This window comes from Thalia democratica, chromosome 5 (genome assembly GCF_965202585.1).
Source record: "Thalia democratica chromosome 5, ktThaDemo2.hap1.1, whole genome shotgun sequence".
Taxonomy (NCBI): domain Eukaryota; kingdom Metazoa; phylum Chordata; class Thaliacea; order Salpida; family Salpidae; genus Thalia; species Thalia democratica.
Window position 1 is genome coordinate 14215596 of NC_139169.1, and position 19212 is coordinate 14234807.

The window sequence follows — 19212 nt, forward strand, 5'->3', positions numbered from 1 at the left end:
GGCTAAAATAAATACTATTGAATTTGATACTTATTTTACCCATAAGTCCTGTAACGGATCTACAACATAGAATGAGTTACAAAAACATATTTAAACAAATAAAAAAATAATGATCTACCTGACCCATAAATTGAGGATCCAAGTATTTGTTTTAAAATAATATCCTACCGGATCCGGATTTATTTTAAAAATTAGGATTTTACCGGATAAAGACCTTACTATAAAAGTTTTCCATGCATATTTGGTGTTAGTTTCTAAAACTCCCTTTGAATATACCTCTGTTTTATTTAATCTTAATCATAAATTCCCAGATATATCAGTTTATAATAATTGGAACAAGCTTAAACAAGTGAAGTAAATTAATTGATCTACCAGATCCGGATATTTTTAATAAGTTATGATCCTGCCGGATACTAATCTTTTTTTTCAAATTATTAACAAAGCCATTGTATTACCAACATGTAAATCTTCTAATGAATAACTGTTTTTAATCTTAATAATAATCATTTTTACAGAATTTCTAATGAAACAACATTTATTAAGTATAAGTAGCAGAAACGTAAAGTTAAAGTTTTAAATATAATTGTTTAAAACAACTAAGCAACTAACCAATGCTAACTATATAATGCAACGGCTTGGAGTAAATCCATGATTAGAAATTTAGTTAGGTTGCAGTTGAAAAAATTTCATACATTTTATTTGAATAAAAATTTAACTATACCTGAATATATCTATTAGAGTGAAACAATTATAACAAAATTCTTTGAAAAAAAATATATTAAGCTATGTTTATTAAATAATACAGCTTGGTTAACCCTTAAAAATATATCCTTAATAACTTTTTAGCCACCTCACCTGAATTAAGGGCATAAGGTAAAACAATTTTTTTAAGAAAAATAAACATTAAGTTTTTTAAGAAAATTTAAAGTATGAGCTATAAGTCGCTTTTTGTAGAGTATAAAAGTTTTGAGATTAGCCTCTTGAGATACACTTATTTTTTTAGAAAGAATTTGATACAAGCCTATGTATTGCAGTTTTTATTGTACATTTTCTTGGAAACTTCAATTTTTACACACTATTTTTTTATGAGCTAAAGACCACAAGCTTTTACAGAAAGTGTTCTTTGCAATATATAGAAATATTTATTAGAACAAAATTTAAAACAAGTAAAGGTAAAAGGATTATGACCCAATGGAAAATAGTTTTTTTGTTTGTTGTTGGAAAGTGGTGAATAATAAAAATGTTTTGAAATGTTAAAAGAAATTGTTTAAAGTTAGACTGAGAAGGTTTCAAAAATATTGCTCAAAGGTTGTAGGAGGAGATAGATTTCTTGTGAAATAGTCTTTTTTTTCGAATTTTAGGTTTGTGCTTAACATAAGGAACCAAGAAAACCCTTAAACTTTGATCGTTTTTATGTCAAAAGGTTAATTAACTTAATCAACAAGTAAAGTATAACTAGACCTTATTAATGTTGAAAATAAAACTAAAAATATGTGTCTTACCCTACTTATGCCCTTAAACTAATTCTTACAACAAATTTAACATTATATTAAGAAATTGACTATAAATACTACCAAATTTCCTTTTTTGTTTTCAGAACATAGTTTGATAGTTTCTATATTTATTAATCAGCATTATTTTTTTAACAGTTTCTTAGCCGCCTCATTCAAACAACACACTAGTGAAATGAAAGAAACATTGAACAAATCATTGCATAGAACTTCCATGTTAATTGAAGAAAGCGATGACAGAACCAACAATATACAACATGAAAATGAATTGTATATGCAGCAACTTAATAATAGGTTTGTGTAGTTAATTAATATGATTATTTTTATTTTTAAATAAAACTAATAATATACAGCATGGGAATAAAATGTTTGGTTGAACACTTAAAGATAATAGGTAAATACTTAAAAGTTCAATTTAGATAATGTTAAACATAAAAATGAAGTATACAATATATATGCAACAACTTAATAACAAGTTGATATATTTAAAAAAAATTGTATCAACTAAAGTAAACTATTTAATTCAAACAATATTCAACATGAAATTGAAGTTTATATTTAGTTTATAATAGGTAGATATATTTTATATTTATCATTATTTAAAAATAAATAGTATTAATAATATCCAACATGAAAACGAAGTTTTTATGCAACAAACAAATAATGTTTAGAAAAGATTACAAATACATATGCAACAAAGTTCCTGTTAATTTTGCCCTAATCACGCTGTTCAACTTAGTTTGACAATACTATGACCAGCTAAAATTTAATAGAAACTTTAAGATTAACAACTTTATTTAATAGTCGACCCATACTTTAAGAACTGCTGGTCTACGTTTTGTCAAACTTTGTTGGAAAATAAATGGTACTGGTCCTGATAACGGGAAGACAAAGAGGGTAATCCATTTTAGGCAAAATCAATGTTTCATGGCCAACTGTCACTCAAAATGAATAGTTTCCCAGATTGGGGGTATATCGCATAGCCACTTTGGCTACTACTATGTTACATTATGACTTTGATTTTATGAAATTATTTAAAAGTTAGATGGCAAATGAGAATGAATGAAGAGAGTATGAAATACAAACATGAAATTGATTATGATGAAAGTTATTTTTGAACTAAATAATTTTATATTCACTAGATGGCAGAATAGAATGAACGAAGAGAGTTTTAAACACAAAAACGAGAGAAAGTCGATGGAGAGGCAGGTTCAAAATGAGAGAGATAATTTCAATAAGCAAATTGGTTTGTTATATATGTTGTTTTATATAATATATATATATTTTTAAATTTAATGTTCAAAATAGGCAGAACAATTGCTTCATATAACTTGTTTCTATAATCTTCAACTGTTTAGATTCGAATCTACACAACATTGCTACACAAATTGCATAAAAAGTAAATGTTTTTTACGAATAAACAAATAAAAGAAGAAAAAAATGTCACTTTTTTTTGACAGCTACTTAAAAAAATTAAAACTAATAAAACAAAGTTTTCAGAGCTACACTTTGTTTACAAAAGCTAGTTGTTTAAATATTTTATCATTAATCAATATTAATTCACAATACACAAACTCAACCTTTCACAGATCAATTAAAAGAAGAAAAGGATGAGATGTCACTACAGATTCAACTTCTCGATAAAGACAACGAGTCACTAAACAAGGAGCAAAGAAGACTGTATGATGAAGTACATGAGTATAAGAAGCAAGTAGAATCACTACAGAACGATCTCGATTGTTTACTTGTTGAACATGTTAGTATTGTTTATATTTTATTTATAAGAAGCAAGTATAATCACTACGAGTGATCTGGATTGTTTATTAGTTAACATGTTTGTCTATTATTTATTACTTATAAGAAACATGTAGAAAGTTTACAGATCTTGATTGTTTACTTGTTGAAAATTTTAATTAATAACATTTTGTAATTAAAGTTAAAAAACTTACTGTAGAGATAAAAATGCTGCTTTTTTAATTTTGTACAAAAATTCAATACATTAATTAAAATAAGTCTGCTTTTGTCACACACAAGTTTTTAATATAGTTAGTGTCTTATAAAAATTGTTTAAAATTTTTAAACTGACCTAGAAATTTGGTTACAACTGATATAAATATTTGCTTTAGATTATTAGCAGCTAGTTTATTATGTGGTGTAAAAAAGCAATGTTAAGGTCAAGACAGTCCAATTTCATTTAAATTAGTAAAGATCAGTCTAACTTTAAATCTAAATTGGCTTATTACAAAATGTTATTTAATTTAAATAAACAACTAATACAGACAACAACATATAACTAGAAAGTTTCAACTAGAAAATAAAAATTTGATTATTAAGTATGTAACAATACAGTCAATGGTTGTAACAAGACGTTCTTAGTGATGTAAATGGGTGTGAATTGAGTCTTAGTTACTATCGTCTTGTAAGCTAGTGACATTAAATAAAATAAAAAGTTAACATGATAAAACATATATATTTAACTATATAAAAGCAATAGTTTAGACGAAGTTTATTACAATGTTAAACAGAAATTTAGAATTTAAAATTTTTATAACAATTATGACGTAGTAATAGTTGTTATAAAATTTTAAAATTCCAAATTTCAGTTTAACATTGTAACAAATTTTAGCTTACTGAGAAGCATATGGGGTTTTATATCTCATATACGAAACGGTTGTCGAAACTATTGTTTTTAAAAAATTAAATAAACATTTAGCTCCAATTCAATTTGTCGAGCACTATCGACCAGAACGTTTTATAATATCTTTAATATAATAAAATATATATATATTTTACAGGGAAATGAGAATGATCCAATCAATACTTCACAAGAAGAAAAATTTGCACAAATAATAAAAGATTATGAACTTCAAGTCAGGGTGAGTTTTTTTATATTAAAAAAAATTGAACTGGAAGCCAGAGTAATTTAATTTATTTTAAAAAGATTTAATAAGATTCTAGTAAAGCTAATATTAGTATTCAATTTATCAATTTTGTATTTTACACAAAACGAGTCTAAGCATGAAAACTATGAAAAACAAGTTTGTCTTCCCATTAAACAGTTAATATTTAGATATTATATAAAATATTATTAACATATTTTTTTGTTCAACGATTGTCACTTAAGCTAACACTGTTTCCCTTAAAAGGATTTTTAATCCAGAAAACGATACAGAAATTTTTAATTACCAATTTTTTTTTTTATAATTAAGCTCTTTTAAACTGAGCACTCTATTTCATACAGTTTTATAACTTATGTATGGATGTTATAAAAAGTATATATTAATACTTGACTAATCAAATTTTGAAAACTCACTTATCCAATATTTATTTTAACCAAACCAATGTTTCACTCCTATGCTTGCATATTGGAGATTCTCAGTTGTTGTCAACAAATCTTGTTCGCACTACTATGTAAAAACAGTAAATTCATGTCAACATAGAGAATTTTGAATAAAGCCTCTCTTATATAATTTTAGCTTGAGCTTGAAATAACAATTGAAATGTTCTCAGAGTTTACGAGACAACAACGATGAATTGAGAGCAGAACTTGAAAACATTAGTAGTTCAAATAGAAGGAATAGGAGAAGCAATGAGGCTTTGCTCACTAGTTTTAACAATGGGGAATTACCTAAAAACACACCTGAAGCTTTGAGTTGGTTTTTTATCTTTATAAAGATCTTTTATAACGCTTGTCGTTTTCTACTAATTTTTTAATTATTAACAAAAAGTTAAACCGATTTTATAGATAAGATATAAAGTTCCCTTCAATGTTAAGTTTAAGTTGTAAACTGTAAGTTTTTAAACGTTGAAGTGTTTTTTTTCTTATTCGGGAGTTATTAGAAAAAAATTAAATAAAGAAAAAAAGTGTTTATAATTGCAGGACTAATTATTTCTTGTATCAAAGTGTTCACCATTGTGTTATATTTGTGTATGAAAAAAAATAATATATACAAATTAACATGTCATAATTTGTAACAGAAATTCCAATAGTTCGAAGTAAAGTGAGTGATCTTGAAAGCACGATTTGCCTACTCCAAAATGAAAAGGTTTGTTTAAGTATTTTTTACTTCATATTTTTATGTACCAATGATTAAAGTTTCAAATCTTAACACTTTAATAATTAATAATCAATTTATAAAGTTTTCGTATATTACGTATACTTAGTTATTTAACTAGTTTTTTAGTTTACGCTAGTTTCTGCTTTGATAATATTTTAATTAGTTATAAATTTAAGTTTCTCCTTCTAATACAGAATGAACTAGAAGTAAAACACAAAGATGAGATTAAACATTTGAAAAATCAACTTGATAAAACTGACAATAGGAAAATTGAGCAACAACATAAAACTATCAGTGACTTGTCTGAAGAAAACAAAAATGTTAGTGATATTTACATACTTTTTTAGTGTACAAAATAAAAAAATTCTGCTTAAGTATTTCTTTTTAGTTTTGCAGATCAAATTAGGATTTAATTGATATCACAGCAACAATACTTAAAGTAAAATTAAAATAAGTTTTAGTGTTAAAAATTATTCTAACAAAAACATTGAAAGTACTTAACATTAGTTTAATTTAGAAATTTTTTAGTACCATTTTAAAATCTTTTTTTTTTTTGAGATTTGTTTACAGCTAAGTCAATTTAGTAGTTATGTTTTTATTGAAACAAAACGTATACTTTTAGCTTACAAAACAATGTGAAAGTTTAGAAAAAGCGATGAAAAGTAATGATAAGCAATCACAAATACTTATAAATTAATAGAATATATGATATATTTAACAGTTAACAAAACAATGTGTGAATTTAGAAAAAGCGATGAAAAGTTATGATAAGCAATCACAAATAAAAAATTATATAATATATAATATATTTAACAGTTAAAAAAACGATATGTGAGTTTAGAAAAAGCAATGAAAAGTAATGATAAGCAATCACAAATATATTTAAAAAATAATAAAATAATTAACATATTTAACAGTTAACAAAACAATGTGAGAGTTTAGAAAAAGCGATGAAAAGTAATGATAAGCAATCACAAATGGCTCAATTGTGTAGGGAATTTGCTGTTGAGAAAGCTGAAATCATTGAAAATAATGACAAAAAAGTTTGTTACTTGTTACCAAAATAGATTTCTTGAACCTTAAAGTTTATGCTTTAATGTAAACTGTATAATGATACATATAGAATGCTACCCTTAAATTTAAAGGCAACATTAATGTTTTTTAAAATAGATAAACTATTTGTATAACTTACGTCTTACATGTAGTTGATTAACAAAAAATAACATTTTTGTTATAATGTAAATTACATTATGATAGTTATGAATACCTTACCTTCTTGTTATAGTTGAACAACAATATAGTTCAAAAAAAATGTTTTAGTTATATGTCTTATGACTCAAATTAATCAAGGCACTTGAAAAGTCAACAATACTTAAATTCTTTTGCTAAAAAATTTTATCTTTAATAATTCTCATTATAAAAACGTTATTCTAAAATATATAAAGAGAAAATTAATGTTTTACGTTCTGGAGTTATATCTTTACTCAAAGTTATTCATGGTTTTTTTAGTAGCTGCAAAAAATTTAAATTAAAACTCTTTTACAAATTTATTCTAGCTGGAGAAGTTGTCATTAGAAAACAGTCAGTTGTCCACAAAACTAGATGAAATGCAACATTTATGTGATGAATTCGAAAATAAACTCAAGTTTAATGAATCACAACAACAAAGTAGAATAGAAGAACTCAACACAACTATTGATGATTTGAAAACGTTTGTTTTATTTTTATTTTCAATTGTTTAAATAGCTTTTGTAGTTTTTTTTTTCCTTCTTTGAAGTTAACTAATTATTAAGTAAAGCAGAAAAAAGAATAATATATACTAATAACATTGTAAGATTTTTATTTAAAACATTTGTTTAACAGAAAATTACAGCACTTGTGAAAGAATACTTTTAAATATAAATAAATGTGTAAACAAAATAACTAAAACTTTGAAATTTTACTCAAAATTTGTATTTAATTTGTGTAGTGTATGATGTTGATAAAACATGAACATAAGTAATATGTATAGTAACAAAGTTAGCAAATCACGAATAAATACCTATATATTCTTTGTAAGGTTTACAGCAACTTTTAATTGCATTGTGTAGTAAACATATTAGTTGAAGTTAATTTTATTTAGTTTTTTTTAAATTTTTGTCACAAATGTCTACATTTTCACACTGAGTTTTGAAATTTTGATTCATTGTGTGTTACTGTAGTTTGTAAAACTGTTTTCTGCAAATTATAGTTGGCTTTTTAATGCAAAACCTTTCTAATCTGAAGTTTATTGTTAGTTTTTGTTATTATTTTCATGATTTTAAATTTTTAAATTAAGAGTGTTTTCACAGTTTTATAATACTTGTATATTTATTAGATCACATACAAAAGAAGTTAGGAAATTGAAAGACAGTTTCAATAAAGAAATAGAGCATCAAATAGAAATAACAAAAGAGAAAGCAGAACAAAGTAATCAGGAAATTGTTGAAGATTTGAAATATCAACTGGAAGAAGCTACCACCTCTAAGCTGCATAATGTAAATAACTTTTGTGTTTTTGTAGTCAACCAAGTTTTATAGGCTTTAAAAAGTTGTATTGAGTTTTTAAGTTTATAAATAGTTTTTGTAAACATTTTTATTGACTTTTAAAGAATAATTTCTATTTGAATAAGATTTATTTAATCACTGACGATGTCTTTGACCGAAACTTAGTTTGTAAAATAAAGTCTTGAAATAATAAATTCAGTATTTCTCCTCCAGTAGTTGAGATCTCTCTATTTGTTTTCTTAAAACCAAAACATATAAAACAATAGATACTTCAACTTATAAATATCTATCTTTTCATTATATAAGATAATTTACTCTTAAAAACATTTACACCTTAATTTTTGTTTGCAAATTTTTATATATGTCTTAGTCAATGATTCAGATTTTTTATCTAAAGCCATATATGTAAAGACACACCAAAACAATGATAGTCCTTCATATATTATTTGATAACTGACTTATTATTTTATTTTAAGTCTGTTATTAACATAACTCATTAACGAAAAGTGATAAATATTAAAATTTTATAACGATTTTTTCTTTTCTATCTTTTATTTATTTTCACTTAACAGAAGTCATTATCGGAAAGTTACAAGTTAAAAGTATAATAACATGTTATTATTTTTTTTTTTTACATTTTTTTATACTAACAGAGTTCATAATTGGCTAGTGAGAAACAATAAAACAATTACAACCTGCTTTATTTTATAAATTTATTAATTTTAGAGTTCATTATCGGAAAGCGAAAAACATGAACAATTTAGTGAACTGAGAGTCCAAATGGAAAAAGATTTCGAACAACTAATCAAAATACAAAAGTAAGATTTTGTATTTTTGAATACATAAGTTATTAAATTACATTTACTATTTCACTAAGTTAAATATTTTTTTCTTTCTAATATATAATTTTTATAAATTGTTTTAAAAAAACATAAACTAAAAGTATATGTCTTAACTTTTGAGTGTAATTATAGTTAATAAAAAAAATGTGATTTACTACGATAAATTATAACAAAGCTCAACTGTAAATTATGTAAACATAAGTTTTTCAACATTTATCTTCATTTTATAAAGATAAACAATCACAGATCATCATACCATAGTTATATAAAATATTTTAATTTATCACAGTGAGGAAATGCATGAGTTCCAAGAGAAAGTTCAACGTGAAAAAGAAAAAGAATTAGAAGAAAAAATAAACGAATTTGAAACGTCGAGTTCAGAAAAAGTCACTCAATTACAAGTTTGTTTACAGTTTTAGTAATATTTTTAACTTTAATTTAAATCTTCAGTTTTATAGTGTTTTAATTGTTTAACAAAATTGCTCTATCCTTAAATTCATAGGTAAGTATTAAAACTGTATAAAACTTTTACCAGTTAAACCATTTATTAATTAAATTTCATATTTTTTACTTGAGTTTGAAACCATCAAAGTTGACAAAATTCCTTTAACTTTGTCTAACAAAGAACTGTTTGACGTATGTTGTTTACTCTTACTTGTTTCTGCTTAAGACTAATATTATATTGACCAAAAAAGCTTTATGCTTTTATGTTAGATAACAACTAAATTTCGTACAACAGTTTTATCAGTTTATATATTTTTTTAATATAAAACAAATAATTTGTGTACAATTAAATCAACTGATTGTGCAATAATCGAGGCAGTGAATTTTTTATACAACCATCACAAAAAAGATGTCTTAATATTTCAGTGAAAAAGTTTTTAGATCTAATGACATAGTGATGAATAAAAAATTATGCAGTCCATTAAAAACTAACTATAAATGTCCATGTAAAAATCTAAATGCTTAAAGTAAATTGAAAACATATTATAAAATTTTTTAAAAATTGTTAATTTCTATGTAACAGAATCTAGTAACTGACTTAAAAGAGGAACTATCTCACACGAAGACAACAAACAAAGACTTGTGTGAAAATATTGAGGAATTGAACAAACAGAACGAATTAGTTGAAAGTTTAGCTGATGAATTGATTGATAAAAAGAAAGATATCAGTATTCTCCAGGAAACAGTTAGTGATAAATAATAAAAATCCTTATTTATCTTAATTTGAAATAAGACTTTAATAATTTTAGTTGATGATTATTTTTAGTCAAAAAACTTATCAATAAGTTATATTGTATTTTTGTTGAAAAATTTTGAGCGAATTATTACTTATTGAATTGCTTGAAAAAACATATAAACTTGATGTACTACTAAGTTGCCTAAAATCCTTTTTGAATATTTAGATTTCTTAAATATTTAGTTTTTACTTTGTTAAGTTTTTAGTATTTTGAGTTTTACATTAAGGACTAACTAGCTTAAGTTTCTAGTAAAAAACGTGAGAATTTTATAAATTTGATTGCTTTTCCAAGTAGTGTACTTGATAGTGTTGTTCATGTTTATCTAGTTTATTAAATTAAAACCAGTTAGAAGAAGCTACGAAGAAAATAAATCAAAATGAGGAATTGTATTCAGAAAAGTGTAAGCTATTAGAACAATCACAACTTGCTAATAAAACATTGGAGGAAAAGAAACAAAAAGCTAACGAGAAAGTTTGTTATTTTTGTTTATTTATGGGTTTTCGTCTAATTTGTGAGAAAAGTTGTTTTAAATGTTCAGTATAGAAGGTAAATAGCTAAATTCTAACGACACTGTTTAAAAAGCAAACACAAGTTTATAAAAAATAATTCTAACTTAAAAAAACTACAAGTCTATAACTATATGTAAGCTTCAGACATTGCTTATTGTTTGAAATAAGTTTTCAAATAAGAGCTTACGTCATGTTTCAGCAAATTATAGGAAATACATTTGTTTTAAATACTTATAAAAATAAATGTATAAATCTTGTTTATTGTTACAAAACAACTCTTAAGTTTTTGTTATGTCAGTTTTTATAGTATTTTAATTTTTATATTAAAAAAAACTAAAGGTACGCGCACTTAAAAAAGACGTGTCTAATTTGGAAACGATCAACAAATCGGACCTGATGGAAACCAACAAGGTGTTGAGAAAAGACCTGAGATCCAGGAAGAAGAAGATGAAGAAAATAGAAGAGAAGTTGAGGTTGCTGGAGGATCGGAATAAAGAGGAGATGAAGAATGTTTGGAAGAACAATTACTTGGACGCCATGAGCAAACTTAATAAGGAGATGAACAAGACTAAATTGATTGTTAGTTTGTTTATTTAGATTAATAAATTATGAGCAAACTTAATAAGGAAATGAACAAGACCAAATTGATTGTTAGTTTGTTTTTTTAAATTAATAAATTATGAGCAAACTAAATAAGGAGATGAACAAGACTAAATTGATTGTTAGTTTGTTTATTTAAATTAATAAATTATGAGCAAACTTAATAAGGAGATGAACAAGACTAAATTGATTGTTAGTTTGTTTATTTAAATTAATAAATTATGAGCAAACTTAATAAGGAGATGAACAAGACTAAATTGATTGTTAGTTTGTTTATTTAAAATTAATAAATTATGAGCAAACTTAATAAGGAGATGAACAAGACTAAATTGATTTTTAGTTTGTTTATTTAAATTAGTAAATTATGAGCAAACTTAATAAGGAGATGAACAAGACTAAATTGATTGTTAGTTTGTTTATTTAAATTAATAAATTATGAGCAAACTTAATAAGGAGATGAACAAGACCAAATTGATTGTTAGTTTGTTTATTTAAATTAATAAATTATGAGCAAACTTAATAAGGAGATGAACAAGACTAAATTGATTGTTAGTTTGTTTATTTAAATTAATAAATTATGAGCAAACTTAATAAGGAGATGAACAAGACCAAATTGATTGTTAGTTTGTTTATTTAAATTAATAAATTATGAGCAAACTTAGTAAGGAGATGAACAAGACTAAATTGATTGTTAGTTTGTTTATTTAAATTAATAAATTATGAGCAAACTTAATAAGGAGATGAACAAGACTAAATTGATTGTTAGTTTGTTTATTTAAATTAATAAATTATGAGCAAACTTAGTAAGGAGATGAACAAGACCAAATTGATTGTTAGTTTGTTTTTTTAAATTAATAAATTATGAGCAAACTTAATAAGGAGATGAACAAGACTAAATAGATTGTTAGTTTGTTTTTTTAAATTAATAAATTATGAGCAAACTAAATAAGTAGATGAACAAGACTAAATTGATTGTTAGTTTGTTTTTTTAAATTAATAAATTATGAGCAAACTAAATAAGTAGATGAACAAGACTAAATTGATTGTTAGTTTGTTTATTTAAATTAATAAATTATGAGCAAACTTAGTAAGGAGATGAACAAGACTAAATTGATTGTTAGTTTGTTTATTTATATTAATAAATTATGAGCAAACTTAATAAGGAGATGAACAAGACTAAATTGATTGTTAGTTTGTTTTTTTAAATTAATAAATTATGAGCAAACTTAATAAGGAGATGAACAAGACTAAATTGATTGTTAGTTTGTTTATTTAAATTATTAAATTATGAGCAAACTTAATAAGGAGATGAACAAGACTAAATTGATTGTTAGTTTGTTTATTTAAATTAATAAATTATGAGCAAACTTAGTAAGGAGATGAACAAGACTAAATTGATTGTTAGTTTGTTTATTTATATTAATAAATTATGAGCAAACTTAATAAGGAGATGAACAAGACTAAATTGATTGTTAGTTTGTTTTTTTAAATTAATAAATTATGAGCAAACTTAATAAGGAGATGAACAAGACTAAATTGATTGTTAGTTTGTTTATTTAAATTAATAAATTATGAGCAAACTTAATAAGGAGATGAACAAGACTAAATTGATTGTTAGTTTGTTTATTTAAATTAATAAATTATGAGCAAACTTAATAAGGAGATAAACAAGACTAAATTGATTGTTAGTTTGTTTATTATTAATTAATAAATTATGAGCAAACTTAATAAAGAGATGAACAAGACTAAATTGATTGTTAGTTTGTTTATTTATATTAATAAATTATGAGCAAACTTAATAAGGAGATGAACAAGACTAAATTAATTGTTAGTTTGTTTATTTAAATTAATAAATTATGAGCAAACTTAATAAGGAGATGAACAAGACTAAATTGATTGTTAGTTTGTTTTTTTAAATTAATAAATTATGAGCAAACTTAATAAGGAGATGAACAAGACTAAATTGATTGTTAGTTTGTTTATTTAAATTAATAAATTATGAGCAAACTTAATAAGGAGATAAACAAGACTAAACTGATTGTTAGTTTGTTTATTTAAATTAATAAATTATGAGCAAACTTAATAAGGAGATGAACAAGACTAAATTGATTGTTAGTTTGTTTATTTAAATTATTAAATTATGAGCAAACTTAATAAGGAGATGAACAAGACTAAATTGATTGTTAGTTTGTTTATTTAAATTAATAAATTATGAGCAAACTTAATAAGGAGATGAACAAGACCAAATTGATTGTTAGTTTGTTTATTTAAATTAATAAATTATGAGCAAACTTAATAAGGAGATGAACAAGACTAAATTGATTGTTAGTTTGTTTATTTAAATTAATAAATTATGAGCAAACTTAATAAGGAGATGAACAAGACTAAATTGATTGTTAGTTTGTTTATTTAAATATAAATTATGAGCAAACTTAATAAGGAGATGAACAAGACTAAATTGATTGTTAGTTTATTTATTAAAATTAATAAATTATGAGCAAACTTAATAAGGAGATGAACAAGACTAAATTGATTGTTAGTTTGTTTATTTAAATTAATAAATTATGAGCAAACTTAATAAGGAGATGAACAAGACTAAATTGATGGTTAGTTTGTTTTTTTAAATTAATAAATTATGAGCAAACTTAATAAGGAGATGAACAAGACTAAATTGATTGTTAGTTTGTTTATTTAAATTATTAAATTATGAGCAAACTTAATAAGGAGATGAACAAGACTAAATTGATTGTTAGTTTGTTTATTTAAATTAATAAATTATGAGCAAACTTAATAAGGAGATGAACAAGACTAAATTGATTGTTAGTTTGTTTATTTAAATTAATAAATTATGAGCAAACTTAATAAGGAGATGAACAAGACTAAATTGATTGTTAGTTTGTTTATTTAAATTAATAAATTATGAGCAAACTTAATAAGGAGATGAACAAGACTAAACTGATTGTTAGTTTGTTTTTTTAAATTAATAAATTATGAGCAAACTTAATAAGGAAATGAACAAGACTAAATTGATTGTTAGTTTGTTTATTTAAATTAATAAATTATGAGCAAACTTAATAAGGAGATAAACAAGACTAAATTGATTGTTAGTTTGTTTTTTTAAATTAATAAATTATGAGCAAACTTAATAAGGAGATGAACAAGACTAAATTGATTGTTAGTTTGTTTATTTAAATTAATAAATTATGAGCAAACTTAATAAGGAGATGAACAAGACCAAATTGATTGTTAGTTTGTTTATTTAAATTAATTAATTAATGAGCAAACTTAATAAGGAGATGAACAAGACCAAATTGATTGTTAGTTTGTTTTTTTAAAATAATAAATTTTGAGCAAACTCAATAAGGAGATGAACAAGACTAAATTGATTGTTAGATTTCATTTTAAAACTATTAAGTTAATGAGTATATTTAATAAAAACACGTTGCCAAAAAACCTAGAAAAATCTGGACTTTTGAACAAAGATCTCTAAAAAACCTGGAATTTTAAACAATATTTATATGTTAAGTAGTAAGAATTGACACAAAAAATTATCATATTGATAAGCTTTTTGGTCATCAACAAAATTATTTTATCGTTAAAAACACATTTAAAGTCGCATTAAATTATTTTTTTGAATGTTGTTATGCTATCTAACACGGTTTTTTATTTTAAACATAAATTTAAACTAAAAATAGACCTAAAAACGTGTACTTTTAAAAACTTGGAAGAATATAAAACATCTGGGAAAATTTTCCAAAAACCAGTGGTAACCCTGTAAAAAGATGAACAAAAGTCTATTAATTTCAGATTTTTTGTTTATTAAAAATTGTATATCCAGTAATTAGCAGAACTTCATGAAATTTTGTGTAATAAAATTTGTGTTCTTAGCATATTAAAACTGTAAATAATAATAATATTAATCAGTATCCGGGCGAGAGACCTTTAAGTTTTTCTATTTATTATGAAAAAAAATTAATATGATGATAAATATAATTCTTTACAGTACGAAAGATTAACGAAAAGTGAGAATCTGGTTAAAGAATTGTATTGTGAAAACAACAATATGATGAAGGCGCTTCAATTAACCGAACGAAGGCAGAAGGATTCGGATAAACGGTACAACAATGAACATGAAAAAAACGATATTTTATCCAGACTTATCAGCAGAGTTACCAGTGAAATTACTAGTTAAATATTTTGATGAAAATCTAGAATTATATTTAAATTTAATAAGTATAAAGTTTCAATACAATGTTGATTTATTTACAAGTTAAATGAAATGTCATTGAAGATTTTGCAAAAAAATATTAAGAAAAGTTAAAGATTTTTGTTTACAAATAAAACTAGTTAAACAGTTTAATTTAAGTAATTAAATGTTTTTATATAAAAAATACTTTAGTTCTAAAAATAATTACATTAAAGAATATTATTATAGTCATTTACTACCTAAAGTTTAAATAATTAAAAATATATTTTTGTCTACTATAAAAAGCCAAGATTGACTTTATAAAATTGTCTGTTTGTAAAATTTTGAACTTTTTTTGTACATTTTTTATTTTCATTTTTTCTTATATACTTTTCTTATAAAATTATTTTTTTTACAAACTTCCAAATTAAAATTATTGAAATTCCGAATAATTTTAAAAAACTATTATTTTTTTTGTTGCCATTAGTTTTAAACACTTTCATATATTTTTGAACTAACATTCGAAAATGATAATCACAGTTAAAATTTTATGTTTAGTATCAATACGTGTTTAATACTTTTTTTTAAACAAGGCCAATATTTAGTAAAAGTCAATAGTTTTATTTCATATCAAAAAGAGATAATGTTAAAAGTGCCAACTATTAAATTATGCACTAAATATTTTTTTCGACATAATTTAAAATAAAACCTGCTTCTAAGACCAAACAACTTTGTACAATTGTGATTTTATTTCCCACTGTGATAATTATGTTTTTGGTGCTTTTTATATTAATTTTGTTAACGAATTCTTTTTATGTTTGAACACAAAATACTCTTGCTCTTATTTTTTACCGTCCTACTATCTTTTATCTTTTACAAAGTACGTTTTTGTTACTAAAACTTTGATTCAGTCATTCAAAAATGTGTTGTTTTTTGTTAAATTAATTTCGTTGTTACGTTATTACTAAAACAATTTGTACAAATAAGTTTTACATCTTAAGTTATATAATACTGAATATTTACTTGTAAAATTAGTGTTATTGAAGTTAATAAAAATCATTATGTTTGTTTACAACATTTAAGTTAAATCAATAAATTCGAGCCAATTTTTCATATAAAGTGCTTTGCTTAATCGCCATTAATAAATAATAGCAAATTAAAATCTTAATTTTGAGTGTTTTTTGTAAAACATATATGTTATTTTTTCAAAAGTTGTTAACATTTGAAATTTAAGATTTAGGAGATTTTTTTAAAACCATTTGCTTATATACAGGGTTGCCACACACTCAGGGAATTCAGGGAATCTCAGGGAATTTTCAAACTGTAGAAAATCTCAGGGAAACTCAGGGAATTTTGGCATTTTTCTTTTAACTCAGGGAAACTCAGGGAAGTTTTGATTTTTTCTCTAAATTTCAGGGAAGTTTTTGAAAATCTCAGGGAAATTTTTTTCTAGATCTAGAATGAGGTTTAGTTAATCCAGTTTCAATATTTTGTTCAAAAGTAGTAATTTTTTTTATTTAAGTGGTTATTTTGAATTTTTTTAGCCTTGCGGCTAGTTCTTCAATATTCTTAGTATTAACATTGTAGTTTTTTTTTAGTTTTAAATTTATATTTACTCAAGTAAAATCAAACAGTTTAGAGAAACGAAAGTTGTTGTTAACTATTCATTGAAAAGTTCTAATAAACAAGTCATTTTTGTTCAAGTCATTTCAGAATGAATGTAAACTTTTTATATTTGCTATAATAAAAAAAACTAAAACAGGAATGACTGTTGGTTTGAACTTTTTAAGAAGGGCTGCTGTTTTAAATCCGGCATGTCTAATTGGAATGGGTAAAGACCGTTGTGTCAGAAACTTTACAAGGTTGGTCCAACAACTTGTCAGCATGAAGATACTAAAAGCAAAAGAGGGTGATGACAGCATTAATCAATACATTGATTTGTTAAGTTATTCTAACACTCAAATACTTTTTGAAAATTTTCTTGAAAAAAGTCACAGTTTAGACACCTTTTATTTTGACACATTGATATCCCAAGCAAGTATAAAGATTTAACAAGAGTCCTTGAGGCTGTTTTTGTGCTTCACAATGGCCAGGCAAGTGTTGAACGGGGCATTAGCTTAAATAAGGAAGTAATATTAACTAATATGGGAGAGATGACAATAAGGTCCCGAAGAATGATCAAAGATCATCTATATGCAAACAGTCTAGAACCAAGCACAGTTGAACTAAGTTCTGAATTGTTAAAATTTTTAAAATCTTCTAGGGCCCAATATTTGGCATATCTTGAGCAACAGCGCTTTGCTAAAAATGTTCCAAATAAAGGTGATGCTTTGAGCAAGTTAGGAGAACAAAAAAGTAAACTTACAAAGCAACTCAAATGTTTGAATGAAGACTATGACAAATATACTGCAGATGCCAACAAACAGTCTGATTTAGAAGCAATGAAAGAATTATTAGCAAGAGGAATAGCTGCTAAGGACAACGCAAATAAACTTGAAAATAAAATTAAAACTATTGATTTAGAAATTGCATACTTAAAAAAACAGTATTAAGATTTTTTTATTAGGTAATGTGAAATTGTTCTAAAATCAAAATTATGTTTTCAGTTATTTAAAATAGATTGTGTATGAACATCTAAAAGACATAAAAAAAATTTAATTTTAGATTATTTTGTATCAGTTGTTAGGTATTAAGTTGTACTTTGATATAAGATATTTCTTTAGCTATTTCTTTAAACTTTCTTTTTGCAGGTTTTTTTACAATAATGTTAAGCTTTTAAGTTTTATTTACTGCCTTCAGAACAGTTGCTAGGAAAGACATACAAGTCATAATGAAGTTATTATGTACGCATTTAAGTGAGTTTTTCATGTGAAATTATTATTATAGTATAATTAAATTTTGTCAATTAAAATGTCAAACAAATTAAACTATATTCTTTTATGTAGAAAGTTAACTAATAAGTTTACACAAAGTTGTGCAAAAATTTAGTTTTTAATTTTTAATTGATTTAAACCTTTTAAGATTGAGTTTTTGAAAACAGTTTTTTTCATAAATTTAATGCAGAAGCATACACATACAACCTTTCTTTTATTATTAAAGAAGAAAAACGAGAATGAGGTATTAATAATTTGTGTTAGAAGAGAATTTTTTTTTTTAAGGTTTGAAAAATACTCAGGGAAATTTAAGGTTACTCAGGGAAATTTTTGGTCACTCAGGGAAGATTTTTTGGCTCAAAGAGTGGCAACCCTGTACATAGCTAATAAAAGATATATTTTTTGTAATCAAATACTTTCCAGACTTGAAATTTCTAGTGTATACTTTTTAAATAATGATTTTATACCATACAGAAAGTTTTAACATTATTAATTTACATCATAACATAGATATTTTATTTTTTTTAGAACACATAGAAGTTTTAACAGGGTTGGCAAAAACCTGGAATCCTTGAAAAACTTAGAATTTAGGTAAAATAGATATATTTTCAAAAATTTGAAAAACCTGCAATTTCAAACCAAAATCACTAAAAATCCTGCAATTTTAAATATACAACAAAGTATCGATTTTATACGAAAAATCTATATTTTCAGAAAAAATACCATTAAAATTTTTTACTAAAAAATCACATTCAAGGAAGCTTTTCAGTATCTTTTTAACTTTGTTATAATATTTAAGACAATCTTTTCACTAAATTTAATTTTATACAAAAACTGAACCAAAAAACATAGAAGAAATTTTAAAAA

The 19212-nt window shown here is 24.0% G+C and overlaps 1 protein-coding gene across 3 annotated transcripts in view; it reads left to right on the forward strand.

The window, feature by feature from the left end:
• The window catches only part of LOC145835723 (uncharacterized), a 30613-nt gene extending 14838 nt beyond the window's left edge, over positions 1-15775 (forward strand). For 2 of the 3 annotated variants that reach the window (XM_082943427.1, XM_082943429.1), the window contains exons 8-23: positions 1650-1805; positions 2654-2757; positions 3101-3267; positions 4307-4387; positions 5022-5163; positions 5490-5557; positions 5764-5889; positions 6487-6612; positions 7126-7280; positions 7926-8085; positions 8821-8912; positions 9226-9337; positions 9964-10125; positions 10523-10648; positions 11026-11265; positions 15290-15775. In XM_082943427.1, coding sequence (XP_082799553.1) covers positions 1650-1805; positions 2654-2757; positions 3101-3267; positions 4307-4387; positions 5022-5163; positions 5490-5557; positions 5764-5889; positions 6487-6612; positions 7126-7280; positions 7926-8085; positions 8821-8912; positions 9226-9337; positions 9964-10125; positions 10523-10648; positions 11026-11265; positions 15290-15478 — 2206 coding nt within the window. In that variant the 3' untranslated portion in view covers positions 15479-15775. Of the gene's footprint in view, positions 1-1649; positions 1806-2653; positions 2758-3100; positions 3268-4306; positions 4388-5021; positions 5164-5489; positions 5558-5763; positions 5890-6486; positions 6613-7125; positions 7281-7925; positions 8086-8820; positions 8913-9225; positions 9338-9963; positions 10126-10522; positions 10649-11025; positions 11266-15289 lie in introns of those variants that run through there. The other variant, XR_014369865.1, reaches the window with a different exon arrangement.
• The last annotated feature ends 3437 nt before the right edge of the window (positions 15776-19212 follow it).